General features: G+C 42.4%; 1 protein-coding gene across 1 annotated transcript in view; it reads right to left on the bottom strand.

Annotated features, from left to right (window-relative positions):
- LOC136827727 (transmembrane protein 62-like) overlaps nucleotides 1-16944 on the bottom strand; it is a 55776-nt gene that overhangs the window by 36481 nt on the left and 2351 nt on the right. The window contains exons 2-5 of the mRNA XM_067085191.1: nucleotides 15223-15468; nucleotides 12514-12622; nucleotides 7222-7359; nucleotides 6863-7084 (exon numbers count right to left, since the gene is read on the bottom strand). Of these exons, the coding sequence (XP_066941292.1) occupies nucleotides 6863-7084; nucleotides 7222-7359; nucleotides 12514-12622; nucleotides 15223-15468 (715 nt within the window). The remainder of the gene's footprint in view (nucleotides 1-6862; nucleotides 7085-7221; nucleotides 7360-12513; nucleotides 12623-15222; nucleotides 15469-16944) is intronic.

The following is a 16944-nucleotide window of genomic DNA, read 5'->3' as shown; positions in this document are numbered from 1 at the left end:
AAACTCACTGGTTGACGGGAGGAATCTGAGTGAGTCTTTTTGAACTGACTGGAGTTTGCCACACCTGGGACTCTCTTCCTGGTTGATAGAACAAAGAAGAGAAACCTGCCTCTGACAAACTGACTGGGGTGTAGTAAATGCACGATCAATTGTCAGACTTCTGGGCCTTTTCGAATGAGGGAGGAAAATGTAACCTCATATGAAAATTAGCTAGGATGAACCTTTAGAGTCACAGACAGTAAGATAAATACAAGTATTGGGTTTGTCTTACTGTCAGAGTCTCCTTCCTCTCCTTGCTAGAGGAAGAAATGGGTTTGCCTCTATATTTCTGGAAGAAAAAATAAAATGGGAGCTCAATATACAGACTTGCCTACATCGATCGCCAGTTCCAGTATGTAATGGCTCAAATCCATTCTCTCCCAGAAGGGAGAGAGGAAGGATGAAGAGGAAGAAGAAGGAGAGGCCAGTCACTCCCACAGTCATTCTCACATCAACAACCGAACATCTTAGGTGAGATGCAACCCTGTCCTGTTAAAGGAGCTGGGTAAGCTACACAACTTGTCGAGCAGCAACCACAGGTCCCAAGAAAAAAAAATGTACAAGGACTTGTGGGCAATGTCCCGAAAGTAGAAAGAAGTGAAAGTGGTCTGTCGAGACCACACCCCTACTTTCAGTACCTGAGGAACCGACAGGTTCTTCCAGAATGCAAGGGTTGGACCAATGCCCCTGACTTCATGAGCTCTCAGGCGGAAGGTATCAGTGTCGTCTCCGACAGTAGTAGAGTAAACTCTCCTCATAACCTGATGAAACCAGAAAGAAATCATGTTCTCGGACATTTCTTTCTTGGATGAGCCAGTGCTAACGAAGAGTCTTCGACACTCAGGCTGGGGATGACAAGTCCTCTTCAGATAGTGCCACAGCCCTCTTACAGGACAAAGTAGCATCTCGTCTGGGTCATTATCTACAAAGTCCCCTAGGAAGGGGATCGTGAAGGACTCAAACCTAGCATCTGAGTCTTCGCTACGAAATCCGGGACAAAATAGAGCGTAACTGATCCCCATCCCCTCGAGTGTTTAACATCAAAGGAAAGTCCATGCAGTTCTACTCTCTTCGCCGATACCAGGGCAAGCAGGAAGACGGTCATGAGGGTCAGATCCTTGTCAGATGACTCTCGTAAAGGCTTGTACAGTGCACGAGTTAGGCTCCTCAAAACGAGTCACATCCCACGCAAGGGGCCTGAGGTCCCTAGCTGGGCAAGACCTTTCAAAGTTTCTCATCAGTAGTGAAATCTCGAAAGGAGATGTCTACATCTCTCAGCTGCAAGACTAGACTGAGTGTGGCCCTATAGCCTTTCACAGGCCGAAACAGAGAAAAGCTTCTCTCGGTGGAGGAAGATGAGGAAATCCACGACCTGCTGAATAGTAGCTCCAACCAGAGAGAGACCCCATCCATGACACCAACCACAGAAGACAGCCCACTTTCCCTGGTATACTGCTGCAGAGGACTGTTTGAGGTATCCAGCCATCTCTGTTGCTGCACGGCGCAAAAACCCTCTCGCTCAAAAGAGATGCTGGATAACTGCCAGCTGTGAAGACACAGGGACTGCACTGCCTGGTGGTAATGTTCTACGTGGGGTTGACACAGAAGGCTGGGCTAGGGAGGAATCTCTCTCGGTGTCTCAGAGAGCAGAGCTAGCAGGTCAAGATACCAAATGGCCAGCAGCCTTTTGGGAGCCACCAGAATCATCCTGAGATTCAGGGTGACCAACACTTGGCTGATGACCCTGCGAATCAGACAAAAGGAGGGAAGGCATAGACGTCAAGGTTGTCCCATGGGTGCTGAAAAGCATCCTCTGCAGCGGCCCATGGGTCCAGCACGACGGAACAGAAGACCTGAAGTTTTCTGTTGTGCTGGGTGGCGAACAGATCTATGACTGGACGGCCCCACAGACTGAACAACCTCTCCGTGATGTCCGTGTGAAGAGACCATTCCGTCCCTATCACTTGATTCTGGTGGCTGAGCTTGTCTGCCACTACATTCCTCTTGCCCGGAATGTATCTGGCTGACAGCTCTACCGAATGAGCCACCACCCACTCACGCACCTGCATTGCCAACTGGTGAAGTGGAAGGGATACGAGATCCCCCTGCTTGTTGACATATGCCACCACTGTGGTGTTGTTGCTCATCAACACAACAGAGTATCCCATCACTTGACCCTGAAACTCTTGGAGGGCCAGGAAGGCCGCCTTGAACTCCAGGATACTGATGTGACGGTGCTTGTCATCTCAGTTCCACACTCCTGAAGTCAGCAACTCCTTCAAGTGTGCGGCCCATCCTCCGGTCAATGCATCTGAGAACAGAAGCATGTCCAGAGGGGGAGTCTATTAAGAGGTTCCTGTCATCCAGTCACCAGTCTACAGTAAATCCTCTCTCATTTCCTCCGAGAGGAATGAGAAAGGAATGAGGATCTCGATACCAGGACCAGTACTCCTTTAGTCTCCACTGTAGAGAATGAGGGTGAAGTGGCCCATGAGGGACCAGATTCTCCTAGGACAACAGGTGACCGATGACAACTTGCCATTGCCAAGCTGGCTGCTCCCGTCGAGAAAGGAACAGCTGTGCTGCCTTCCTGAGCCTGCTGATACGAGAGTCTGAGGGGAAGACTCTTGCTGCTACCATATCTATCAGCATGCCCAGGTATTTTATCTTCTACTTGGGGGTGAGATCAGACTTCTTGAGATTTACTGCAATCCCTACACTGCGGCAAAACTTGAGGAGCCAATCCCTGTCCTGAAGCAACTGCGAGTGGGAGCTCGCCAGAACAAGCCAATCATTGAGATACCTCAACAGATGTACCACGCGTGAATGAGCCCAAGCTGACACCAGGGTGAACACTTGCATGAACACCTGAGGAGTGGTTGAAAGCCCAAAACAGAGTGCCTTGAACTGGAACACTGACTCCCTGAGTATAAAGCGAAGGTATCTGCAGGGGGATGGATGGATGGGTATTTGGAAATATGCATCCTTCAAGTCTACAGTAAGTATGAAGTCGTTCTCCCTGATGGAGGCAAGCACGGAGTGCACCATCTCCATCATGAACTGAGTCTGGCCAATGAATCGTTTCAAGGAGAGAGGTCTATGATCAGTCTCCAACCCCCTGAGGCTTTCTCTATGAGAAAGACAGCTGCAAAAGCCTGGGAACCGATCCGACATGGCTTGCACTTCTTGCCTGAGCGTGAGATCCTTCAGCGAACCAGGAACGTAGGTTAGGAGATGAACTGGAGAGTTGGAGAGGGGTGGCCGAGATTCGAGGGGGAGCAGATATCCTCTCCGAAGGACATCCACTATCCAGGTTTCGCCCCGTATCGCTGCCATGTTGCCTAATGGCTCGACAGGTTCCCTCCCACCAATGGCAGCAGCTGGAGGGGAATGCAGCCAAAGTTTTCCCTTCTTCTTCCCTTGGCCCCTTTTCCGACTGGAAAGCGGGCTGAAAGGGGCGCGACTGCTTGCCCTTTCCGGCAGAAGAAGGCTGGGTTTTCCTGTGGCTGCCCTTCAAAGGCTGGGTGTTCCTGCTGCTACCCTTCAAGTCTGGGTCTTCTTAGGGCTGAAGAAGTGCTACCCTGACCTGAAGCTCAGGCTGCAGTGGCACGCAAAGACCCAGAGGTCTTAGCCATTGCCTGATGGACAAGGCAGTGGCTGTCTTCAGCCCGATGCTTGTCCACTGCAGCATCCACCAACTCTCTAGGGAAGAGAGGGGCAGAACCCAGCAATGGTCTGTTCCTTAGGGTCAATGCCGACTCAGGACCTACAGACCTGGCGATCCAAGTCAAGACAGCACCCCTTCTCTTCAGCACCAGGTTTGCCCAAAGGTTTGCCGTTTGGTGGGCAAGGTAGGAGATGGCTCTACCTCCAGACTGGCACAGTCTCCCGAAGTTGGAGTCCTTTCCAGGGACAATAGCACCTGAGGAGGCACCCACCTTGGGTACTGTGAATGACCACAGATCCAACCAGCAGACTGCCTGGAGGGCCGCCATGGTGGTAGCCTCCTGGCTTGCTGACTCTTCCTGCAAAAGGGAGACCCTTCCGAAACAAGCTGCTGCAGTGAGAGACCTGTGCCTAAACGAACGAGGTTTGGGTCAACCTGCTTGGTTGGCAAGGACTCCTCCGAGTGTGTAAAATCGCTTCTGTTGAGGCAGAAGAGAGGGAAGGAGCTTGTTCAAGCGGTTCGACTGAAGCTAATTCTCCTGCCCAGAGACAAGATTATTCACCCGGTCGAGCACCTCCTCGCGAGCAAGGACCACAGCATCCCCACTGAAACCTTTGGTCCATTCTTAGGGCCCCAAAAGGTTTCTAGGCACAAAGGATAATGCACAGAAAAGGCCATGGCCCCTTCCCCAAGATCATTGTGCTGACAAATCAGCGTGATGATCTCTGCAAAGGTTCTCTGTATTTCGGGGGTGTCTGCATCCTGAGGAAGAGGACCCTCGAGTCCTTCCAGGGTGCGGTCCTCCTGATCTACTCTCCTGGCAGAAGGGGGAACCTCAGCAGACCCCTTAGATCCACCCTTAACTACTCGGGCGTATGACCAAGTCGATACGAGGACCGAGCCAAGAACGTAGGCCTTCCTAGCCAAACTCTGAGGAGAGGACTCTACAGAGATCCTCCTGTCTGTCTCGCACCTCCTGGTAAAACCCCAGGAGGTTGAAGGGACAGATGAGGAGGATTGGGTATGCCCACCTGTCCTGCCAGCAGAGCCAGCAGGAAGGCCAGGCCATGCACCTTTCATCAACCCGCGGTGATGGTGGCAAAATGGGTCCAGGAGAGCGTCTACACCTTGGCAAAGCACTGTCCCGAGGAGAGAGGAGAGGTTCGCGCGTGCCGAGCTGATCTCATGAATGCGATTGGGGGCTGGGTGGGGTCGAACGGACGGTTGGCTGGCGAGAACTTGCGCTGTCCTTTTGATGTGCCCCAGTCTTCTTCGAGGCTGACTCACGAGAAGAGGACTGACAGGGAACTTCCTCTCTGTCTCTCCAGGTGTTCAGACCCTTGGGACCGAGACACCAGGTTGGGAACCTGGCTGAGCACTGGTGGTAGTGCCAGCAGGAAGAACCGAGACACCTGCATGTCTCAGCTCTTTCTCTCACACCCTGTGACTGAACCGGGATGGTGAGAGGCCTCTCCGGCACAGGTTCGAGATGCTCGAGACTCCCTGACACAGCACCAGTCTTAGAAGCAGACTTCTTAGGACTGGCGATGGGAGCACAAACCAAGGTCTGTGCATCCGTGGCTCCCGAAATACAAGACCCTGGCGAGGTAAGCGATCCGGTTCCCAAGCCCAAAGGCTGGGAAGAGCCGATGAAAGATCCCACTGCTTCCCCTGCGGAGGAAGAAAAAGACACGCCAGGTTCAGGAGAGGAGGAGGATGGGGGCCTGTCTTTGGAAAGTCTGTCCCAACTTAAGAGGATAATCAAGGGGCTGCAGGATGTGGCTTCAGCATGGGATCCTTATATGGAACTCTCCTTAAAATTCTCAAATGTCCTTGATGCAGCACTGGCATCTTATGATCAAGCCTTCATCAGCACGAAGAAGCAGCGACAGCAGCTGCTTATCACTCGCTTATTAAACATACAAAGAAGGACCCTCCAAAGCCTCCCAAACCCCTGATGCCTCCTGAAGAAGGGGAAGAGGCACCCTCAGAGGAGAGGTGCCTCTGCTTTGCTGTGCAGTCATATCTTCATCATTATTCATCAGACTGCACGGCTAATTCATCATCATCATCTATAATCAACCCATATTAAGATTTAAGTATCTTATTATTAAATACTGTATTTTTAATGTGCATTTGTATTTTTCTTCTCTCTCTCTCTCTTTCTCTCTTGAGAATTATGAACATACCAATGTTTCCCCTGTAAAACAGGGTGGCTTGAATAGTAACTGTATGAAAGAAAAATGTGAGTACATGGATTATAGTTTTCACATGTAGCTGTAAGCCATACAGTATACGTCGTATATTTTTAAGGGTAATGTTTAAGATGACATTGAAATGATATTAATAATATCATTTCAAAGATTAATACAGTAATAACAGGATAATAGTTTAAGGTATATTTGATGTAGGATGATAGTTTAAGGTATACATTTGGTGTGCCAACTTTCAAGATAGGCAGTTATAAGTGTTTTAAGAGGGGGGTTTTAAGTATTCGTGGATTTTCACTATTTGTGGGGGTTGTGGCACGTATCCCCTTAAATAAGGGGTTTAGGCTCATCCCAAGTAATAATAATATCATCTATAGCAAAATACTGTACGTATATATGATTAACAGACATAAATTCCTGATATTCTTTACATGATGATTTTTAAGTACAATTCTGGTGTTTCATTCATGAAGTACACTACATTTACAGTATCTGTTATGTTTTTTCCCAATACATACGTGAACAAAAAACACACTTCGAAGACATATGCATGATGACAGAGTACAATGCTATGATCTTCATGTACACTATTATAAGCTACAAGCATTCTAACAAATAATGATGATTTGCTTGATGCTGTTTACATTGAATGTTAGCATTTGTAGTCTATCCTGCACCTAAATGGTTTAATTTATTGCCATATACACGTAGTTAATATGAAATAGTAAATTTTTGGTTTGTTGGGAAGATGGTACTGATTCCCTATCTCAGTCAAAAATATTATGTAACAAACATTTGCAGTGACTTATACTTAAATGTAACCAAATGTTTCAAACACATCTCATGTGTTAAGTAACTTACATTTGGATGAAAAACTTATACGAACTTGAATGAAGGAAATGTAGCAAAGAGAATCTACAATGCCTTCCTAGTGCACAATACTTGCCTTCGGCTGCTCGATGCAGATTTTTAAATTCATCCTCTGGGAGATACCCTAGAAAATTGTATGCTCGAATTCCAGGTTTCAAAGAGGCATCAACAGGGAGAAAAGTAACATTCTGTCCTCCAGTGCCAGCCACAGTGACCCCTATGGCTGTTCTTGATGCTGTGAAGGATGACTGCACAGCGTTAGCCTTGAAATAAGAGTGTGCCACTTCGTCAAAATTATCTGAGGGGAAAAACAATATCATTTACCACAAATATTAAATAAAGTTGGTGCCAAAGTATTTTAAGTAATTTATGCTTACAAATATTTATGGTGTTTAGTACAAATGAATACGATACCAAGAAAAACTTAACATTTACCGTGATTTCCTGCAATGTCCAACCAAATAGAAGAAATGTTACGACCGATTCGTTCCTTCACAGCACGCCTATAAATAGACCACTCTTCCGGAAGCTCAGCAATTTTCACTCCATATGTTTTTGAATTTGTCAGGTCACCTGCACATGACAAAGAATCAGGAGAGATACTTAAACTTCACATGAACTAAATACAATGAAATTACAAAATGGGTATGGAAAACAGTTACAAAAGTGTGTAAACAGATTTAAAATCTGACAAAAATTCACTGAGCAAAGGTCTACAAATCCACAGCAAATCCTTATAAAATACTGTGACTATTCTTTTAGACGGGCTTTTCATGTACAGTGACTGAGAAGCATAAGTAAAGCAAGAGGCTTATCCTTGAGATGCAAATATAATTTCAAATTTGTAACATTGCAGAAGTGTACATGACTTGGAATGTACTCCATGTTGGCATATTTAAGTTAAGTGTTTGTATGTACTATAAACCAGGTTCATATGAGGTTATAATTAACAATCAAAAATAATCAAAAGTATGGATTCAAGAACATTACATAAAATTGCATTATCTAAGCATAATGTGCAGCAATGAACTTCCAAGTGCACCAGACATTCATTTAGACAATCATAATACATAAATAGACAATCATAATACATAAACAGTCATAACATAAAATCTTACATTGTCAACTCAAGACATTTGGTAATGACCTTGTTTCTAAAATGCCCAATTTAAAAACTAAAAGAGGGATTAAAGGAAAATACTGTGGTACGCAGTCAACCTGTAGGTGCTATTTCTCTGGTTAAAAAAGGCAGCAGAAGAGTAGAAGTGGTTGCTCAGCAACTGTGTGCCATAATCACTGAATACAACTAAGCTGACAGTGCAGGTACTGTAGTGAAAATTTCAATAAAGATGGAAAACTATGCGGTGACAATCACATGAGATTTTCATCATTTAAGAAATAAACATAAAATGCATAAGATGCTGACATTCTCTCAGATTATCCTTGATGATGAAATAAGACAAAACAAGGAGGAAAAATGTTTGAAATGCATGTCTGAAACTTCTGACAAAAGACTTTTTGCGTAATGACGAAACTGGCGGAAGAACTGAGCTTCAACTCCCTCTCAGCAGCAGCTCATTCATACTGGGTTACCACTATTGTCAATTCCCACCACCCTGAGTGGTCTTCTTTCTCTGTAGATGAAAGCATGGTGAAAAAAATTATTTGTGTCTGTCAGTGTGCAGGAGCATACAAACGTCTAATGACTGACTGTCAATGGTCAGCAGATTTTTTGTTCAATAAGCTTCTCATTCATCTACTCAAAATACAGAGTTCATACACCAATTTTAGAAAATCATTTCAGTTGATATTACTAATCATTAGGTGTTGCACTCCTCACCACCACCTTTTTACAAGGCTTACACAAAGATTACATTGCACTCTTATTACACTTAGATCTTCTAGATCAGGGTCCCAAAACATTTTAGACCATAACTCCTAGGCATGTAAAATGGTTAAATAAATAAATAAAAAATAAATATTACACGTAATATATTCCTTTATCTAAACATGTAAATTTCTTCTCCCTTTGACTTCATTACTTTTTCTATAGGATTAATTTCACCTTTGTTTCATTATTCCTTCTTCAATTTCTATTTCTGTTCCTATACTGGACACATTTATGTGAATAATAATAATAATAATAGTAATAATAATAATAATAATAATGAGAAAAACTTCATAATTAAGTTAAGCATTGTATCAAAAACATTACAAAATCATAGTTCTTTCTTCATAAGAAAGAATATTGTTGCATTACTAAAATATCTAAAATATAACCAAAACATTGTAATTTACAATAGTTGTATTACTTTATGTATGTCTATTTCTTATGCTGTTGTCAGCTTTTGACCTCTAAGCACTAATTGACCTTTTGGATGTTCCAGTTGACACTCAGATTTAATGGGCATGAATTTCTAATGCTCATAGTACAACTGTACTTAGTTTTTGACAATGCAATAATGGGGGGGGTTATATCCACTGTACTAAGGGGGGAGGGAAGTATTTAATCTTTTCAGAATAAAATTAGTTTTCCACATACAAATCCATAACATGTATTTTAAGATAGTCTTTCTGAAGTAGCAGACTTCTTCAAATATACACCAGAAGAAGATGAGGCTCCCTATCCATCTATCTGAGTATGCATCCTGGTCCTATAACACCTCTTGCAGTGAAAACTGGTCGTGCTCAATGAAATCTGCACCAGCTGCAGTTTGGAGGGATTTGCAAGATGGGCAAATTTTTACAAGTAATGGGTTTTTATGTGTAAAAACTAATTTTGTGTTTTAAAATTCAATTTGTTTCAACACAAAAACCATTACTTTGCATTAACCTGATCAGCTAATCAGATACTTAGGTGGGAGGACTCATCCCCAGAAGATCCAAATTATGCCTGAACTTGACAAAACACTGAACCAGTAGGCCCTGTTGGATAATATGGATATGTGTACAACACAAATCTTTGGGCTAACAAGTGGTCTGACACAGATTTGGTCATGTTAACAAAACTGTGGGTTGTATTCTAACCTGCAATTAGGTACAGCCATGTGAAACAGTTCCCGACCCCAAGGGCTGGGAAGAGCCAAACGAGAGAACACACTGCCTCTCCAAAGAGAGGTAGTTCCTCAGAAGTCCTGCAGGACCTCTGAAGGGAACCTCCTCCTTGCTTCTCCAGGCGTTCGAACCCTCGGTACTAAGACACCAGGCTGGGAAGCTGACCAAGCACTGTTTCGGAACGGATCGAGCACTCAAAACTCAGTACTGGCACGAAGAACTGAGACACTTGCATGTCTTGGTTCTTTCTCTCGCCCTGTGCCTGAACTGGAACAAAGAGGGGTCTCTCCGACAGCAATTCAGGATGCACGAGACTCCGAAGATTCTCGAGCACTCGGTGTGACTTGATGAGGTCGAGCACCTGACAGCACCAGTCTAGAAGCAGACCCCCTAGAATGGCGATGGGAGTGCAAATCGAAGTCTGCACGCCCGCGACTCCTGAAACGCAAGACCCTGGGGCAAATGATTCGGTTCCCAAGCCTGAAGGCCGGGAAGAGCTGACGAGAGATCCCACTGCCTCTCCGTGAAGGGAGGCAGCCACTTAGAAGCCCCATGGCTCTTAGGGGAGGGAGAGACAGCCTTCCTATTCTTCAGCTGACAAGCCTTAGAAGAAGAAGGGAAGAAGGCAGCAAAAGACAAAGTCAAAGATAAAGTTGAAGAAGAAGACTACAGTAAACCCACGGTATTCACGGGGGATGTGTACCACACCCCCACAAATAGCTAAAATCCACGAATACTTAAAACCCTTCTAAAAACACTAGGAACATCTTTAATACAGTGTAGCCTACACTAAGGTATTCAGTACCATGTATACATATATGGTAGCCTAGCCTACACTATAAAGTACTGTATACTGTATACATGGTAGCCAAGCCTACACTATAAAGTACTGTATACTCTAATACATGTACGGTATGGTAACCATTAATATCAGCCAATTCTGGTGGTTCATGCAGATTGACTTATGATAATTCAATACAAAGAGAAACTCAGTAACAAACAAGAATTAGCTTAGCCTACACCATGGTATACTGTATACATATACAGTGGCCTAGCCTACATTATACTGTATTCTATATTCACATAATATCGTATTATACAAATATCAACATAACGAATATGCATCTTTTCCGTGGATCTTTTAAAATGTTATGCTTTATTTTACTGTATCCAATAATATTGTATGTATTCTCATACTGCTTTTGTATCATACATTGCGATCATGGCGATCAATGTTTTGGTTTGGAAATCAGTTAAGCGGTAAGTTTATTTCGATGTATTTAACCCAGTTCAGAGCGCTTTTCTTGCTTCTAGTTAGCATAAATGAGTCTCTAGATACTTTATTTATATGGGACAAGGTTATTTCGTTATAAGAAAAGTTTTTAAGTTGAAATATAACTGAAATACGTCTTGTTGTTAAATTAATTTAGCTATTTTTTTCGTGAATAGATGACGTTGGACATTTGGGGGCATGTTTGTTTTGTGTAGAAAAAAATCAAGATTCCATTTGGTACTTTCCCTTTATTTCATCATAATACGAGCTTTACATATTTATCTTTTATTGGCACGAAAGCAGCAGTAATGTGTGTTCTTTCATGCCCAGTAGTTTTGATTAAAATACTTTCTCCCCAATTTTATTTACGGTCGAGTTTCATCCATGTTGCCGATGCACGATAATTTATAGTCATAAGCACCTTGAACATTGTTTACTCAGATTCAGCTACAATTTGCAGCTTTAATTTAGCAGTGTATTTCCTTGCCGACCTTTTATCCATAGCGAATAAGGGTATAATGTAAAAATATATCGGTCCTGTCCTATTTTTTGTAACATAACTATGGTAATTGTTTACTACCATATGATGGTTGAAATACAAGCAAAACAGCTGTTGTTATCCGATTCGGTTATAAGCAAAACAGTTTCTCGTTCGGTTGTTTATGGCTGTACACATTTACACAAGAGTATAATGTTACTAACTTTTATCATTCTCTTTTACTTTTTTAACTAGAAGATGGGATAGAGAGATGGAGGAGAAGAACTTGGCCTACTGTAATTTGGTCTCTCTTGCTGCCTGACTGTATGCTGCTGCCTACGCCCAAGCGAAATTTAAAAATATTTTATATATATTGTCGTATAGGTACTACTGTAATTGCTTACCCCATCGCAAATTCGAATTTTTAAGGGCGAATTATCATAACTCAAGCACTACCTGCATACCTGAGTATTTTAACAGTTTTATCACAAAAAGTGCATTTAGTCATAAAGGGACAGCTGTCTGAATAACACCTCAGCTTACAAAGCTGCAGACAGGTTAAGTCCACTTCCAGGATAGAGAAAATATACATACACCCAAAAATCAAAGAAAAAGAGATGAAAGTGTCAGAAATAACAATGTTATAATAATGAAAGTAGTATTGATTTAATGGCACATAATGAGGATTCTGAGTGAAGAATTCTGAGGAGTGAGACAGCAGTTGTTGTCTGACCAACTGACACGCAGAGAACGACTAGTTTTCCCAGACAAGTGTCCTGGAACCTGGATGCGTGCTAAGTTGGGTGTAAGGGGAGATGTCTTCTTGGGCACGTCTGGATATGACTACCACCACAGTACAGCTATCGTAAAGTAATAGGTTTTGCAAGGAAACAAATAAAATATTTGCAAACACCGAAATTACCTGTAACTAACACAACGGCAGGTTTTAGGATGTTCAGAGCATCATCAACAAATTCCTGAAAGTGCTGTATTTCCATCTCGTCTCCAGTACGCAAGTGAATATCCGAGACCTGTAAGTAAATTTTAATTTTTAAGATCTTACACTGTCTACCTCCTACCTCCCTATACCTTACATAAGATTGTAAGGTAGGTATAACTAGCACAAACAAATGCAAGAGAAAAAATAGCATTCTTGTGCATTGTTCTGAAATCATAAAAATACAGAATTCTTAAACTTTTGATTACTACTGCCCCTTTGAAAGCTAAATCCATATTTTTATAATAGTGAATTAAAAAATACAAAAGATGGGAGTGTCAAATATTTTCAAATGCCCATTATCACAAAGCTTTATCTATGGTTGATTATGAACTGTATATGATTTCTATGTTTTTTAAACTTATTTGGATATATCATAAATTACTGTACATTTTCATACAAAATTAAAAACTGAATGACATGCATTCTGTAACTAAATGATACACCGGACTACGATAAGTTATCATTCAACTGTAAACTGATACAGTAAAAATGCATAAGTTCTGATAATGTTTTAAGCTTGTAATGACATTTATGTGAAAAAGAAACTCAATTTCAGCATAGTACAGTATATTTTTACAAAAAAGTTATAAACTTTGATGACAATCATACCACATCTCTACTCTTATTTCATGGGAATATGGGTTTGCTATACAAAAAGCTCAATTATTTCAGGGTTCATTAATGTGAGCACTATCATGAGATCAAATTGACCAATTAAAAACTACAACTACAGTTATAAAATAAAGTAGAAACATCACAGTTTTTTAAAGTAAACTGTATTTTTCCTAACTATACAAACCTGAGGTCCTTTACATTAGGAATTACTTACAACGAAGCTGGAAACAGCTGTTGAACTTTCAAACAAGGTGGTTAGGCAGTTACCTACCGTCCATTAGGCGGGAGTCCCGCCTGTCTGGATGTAAACATTCAAAATTGCCTTTTGGCCCAGGTGTCACATTGAGAGGGTGGCATGAGGTGGGCATGAAAATGTAATGCAAAGGACCTCAGGTTTGCATAGTTAGGAAAAATACAATTTACTTTAAAAATTTGTGATTTGTTCCTACACGATATGCAGACCATCAGTCCTTTACATTAGGAAGACTCACTGGTTGGAGGGAGGAATCTTAGTCTCTAGAACTGACTGGAGTTTGCCACGCCTGGGGTTCCCTTCCAGGTTGACAGGGCAAGGAAGGGAAACCTGCCTTTGACAAATTGATCGGGTTGTAGGAAACACGAAATCAATTGTCACAGACTTCTGAGCCTTTTCATATGAATGAGGAAGACAAAATAGGCTAGGATTAACCTTAAAAGTCGACGACAGTGTGGCAAATCCCAGTATCAGGTTTGTCTTACTGTCATCATCTCCTTCCTCCCCTTGCTAGAGGAAGGAGCGGGTTTGCTTCTATAGCTTCTACAGTACTGAAAGGAAATAGAACGGAAGCTCGAAGTATAAGCTTACCTGCATCAACTGCCAGATCCAGCATGTAATGGCTCGAATCTGCTCTCTACCATAAAAAAAGAACCAGGATGAAGAGAAGAAGGAGAGGCCAGTCACTCACACACTCATTCTTGCATCCATAACCGCACATCTTAGGCGAGATGTAACCCTGTCCTGTTAGAGGAACCAGGTAAGCTACACAACTTGTTAAGCAGCCACCACAGGTCCCAAGGAAAAAGGTGTCTAAGGACTTGTGGGCAATATCCCTTCTTCATCTAATGTTATTTTATTCCTTTATGCATAACGTACTTGCCCTAATTGCTTCTGTTTTTCCTGGGAGTTATTTTGAGTTCCATCTCCATTATATTAAGCAAGTATTTTGTTTTGTTGACTAAAACACCCTAGATTCGTGACTGGCAATGGTGTTGAGATCAGAAGCATAAGAACTTGGTAAAGGAGCGTGAGGTATGACAGTAGGAGGGCTAAGGATGGGAGACAGAAGGGACAAGAGGAGAAAATATAGCACTACAGTATCCTCAACCACTGGAAGCAAAGGAATAGCCTCTATACTAGCTCATTTTTGGCTCTAAGAGCTGCCTTCCTCCTTCTATCCCTATCAAGCTTTTCTGAATGAGATTTAAAACTTTCCACTGTTGATCATCCCAATCCTGACATTCTGAGCATGTAACCTCCTTATTACACTCCTGCCCCCTACATTTGATACACTTAGTATGAGAATCATAAGTAATCTTAACTAGTCTAGTTTTTACACCTTTGGTGCAGTACCGAACACTAAAAGAACTAGAGTCTGACATGCTAAATCAATTAGATATTATATTAACCAAAGCTAACAGAATAACTAATACAAAAGCCGCACAAAATCCGAATACTTCACCAAAATGGAACAAAAATCCAAAGGATGATGAAAAGGGACTGCACAAAACCACCGACGTTGATGGGAGATGGCAGAAAATTAATTGAGGTTTCCTGCTGAGTTGCACCTGTTGGTCCCAAAAGTGGGCAGGTCCCTGTCACCTACACTAGCGATGGTAGCGCCACCGCGAAGTTTGAATTTTTGGACTGCCGTGGTGGAAGCTTGCAGCTATGTAATTGCTTGGTAAGCCACTTACAGAGAAAAACGTATTTCATAAACCCATGAATAACACACAGGTAGACAATACATTACAACTCACCTGTACAATCCAGCTCAGTCCGCCTTGCTGATCTTGCTTGTTGTTCTTCAGCCTCAGTTCATTTTTAGCATCATGTGTTGCAATTTGTAGTTTATTTATGAAATCTACATCGCGAAAGTATGAACGGGAATTCCAAGAGCGAATCATTAACAAAGCTAGAGATACCATGAAGAGTCCACATGCTGCAGTTAGGTAAAACCTTCGGCCCCTCTGAGTTATTAGTGTCCTCATCCATATACTGTACACCTGGAAGACAAAGATAGAAAATCAAACAAATTCCTCTACCAATACTGACGATTTCTTTTTGTAAATTACACCACATTTTGTGTTAAATACAGTGGCAGCAAAATTTTGGTACATCATGTTTTTCATTTGCTTCCAAATAAGCCAGAGAAAAATAAAAATAACAATTATTACTTTATCATCAACACCAAATCACAGGACCAACAGCACTTAGCAGTAAATTGAGTCTATCTTACATATAAAAGCAGTATAAGGATAAAGTACTGCACTAGTCTATGATGAGATCTGAAATATTAAATGGGTACGAACAATTCTTATCAATACTGAAACAGCTTAACCTCTACCATTCAACTTAGGTCTGAGGAGAAAAGCTCTCAACTCTAGGTAACTCATCAAAAATGACAAAATTTTAAAGTAATTTATATTTTCCCTAACTATTGTATATGCTGGTGCATAAGGCAACCTTTTATTAACCTTAAGAAATCTTCTGCAAAATAGGGGGTCGTCTTATACGCCAAGTATAAAAAGAACCTTAAATTATGCTGAGATTTTTAATGATGGGCTAACTCCTGAAATGTTGATAGCTGTGTCAGTAGTTAACTACCATCACAACTATCGACACTGTTACAAAGTCACAGTTTCTTAAATTAAATTGTATTTTTCCTAACTATACAAATCTGAGGTCCTTTACATTCTGAATTACTTTCAGCAACACTGGAAATGGCCGCTGACCTTTTGAACAAGGTGGTTAGGCAGTTAACTACCATCCAGGAGATGGTACCGCCTGCCCGGATGCAAAGATTCCAGTTTGCCTTTCGGCCCAGGTTCAGATTGAGTGGTGGCATGAGGCGAGCCTCTGACATATTGATCAGAGTCTAGGAACTGCAAATGTCAGATACTGGACCTTTTCGCATGAGTGAGGAAATGTAACTCATACGAAATAGGCTGGGAAGAATCTAAGAGTCAGAGGCAGAAGGAAAACCCGAGATAGGGTTTCCCTTATTACCAGTCTCTCCTTCCTCCCCTTGCTAGAGGAAAGGAGCGGAATTGCTTCTATGATTCTACAAAAAAAGAGAACGGGGGCTCAAGCAAGTATCGGTTCAAGTCCTATTTTCATCCCAAAGGAGGGGAAGTAGGAGGATGCGGAAGGAGGAGGAGGAGAGGCCAGTCACTCACGGAATCCTCCTCACTTCCAGAACCAACACCTTAGGTGAGATGCTGCTAGTCCTCTTGAAGGAGCCGAGTAAGAAAACACAACTTGTTCAGCAGCCACCACAGGGCCAAGGAAAAAAGGTTCCAAGGACCTATGGGCAAGACCACAAGAAGACAAGAGTATGGTCTATGAGACCAACAGAAACTTCCGGAATGCGAGGGACCAAGCCATTGACTTCATGAGCTCTCGGGCGGAAAGTACCAGTACCATCGTCGCCAGCTGCCGAGTACCACTTTCGATCGCTTCACGAAGCCAGGGGAAAGATG

The sequence above is a fragment of the Macrobrachium rosenbergii genome, chromosome 3 (genome assembly GCF_040412425.1).
Source record: "Macrobrachium rosenbergii isolate ZJJX-2024 chromosome 3, ASM4041242v1, whole genome shotgun sequence".
Classification (NCBI taxonomy): Eukaryota; Metazoa; Arthropoda; class Malacostraca; order Decapoda; family Palaemonidae; genus Macrobrachium; species Macrobrachium rosenbergii.
Note: the sequence above shows the minus strand (reverse complement) of the source record. Positions and strands in the feature narration are given on the sequence as shown.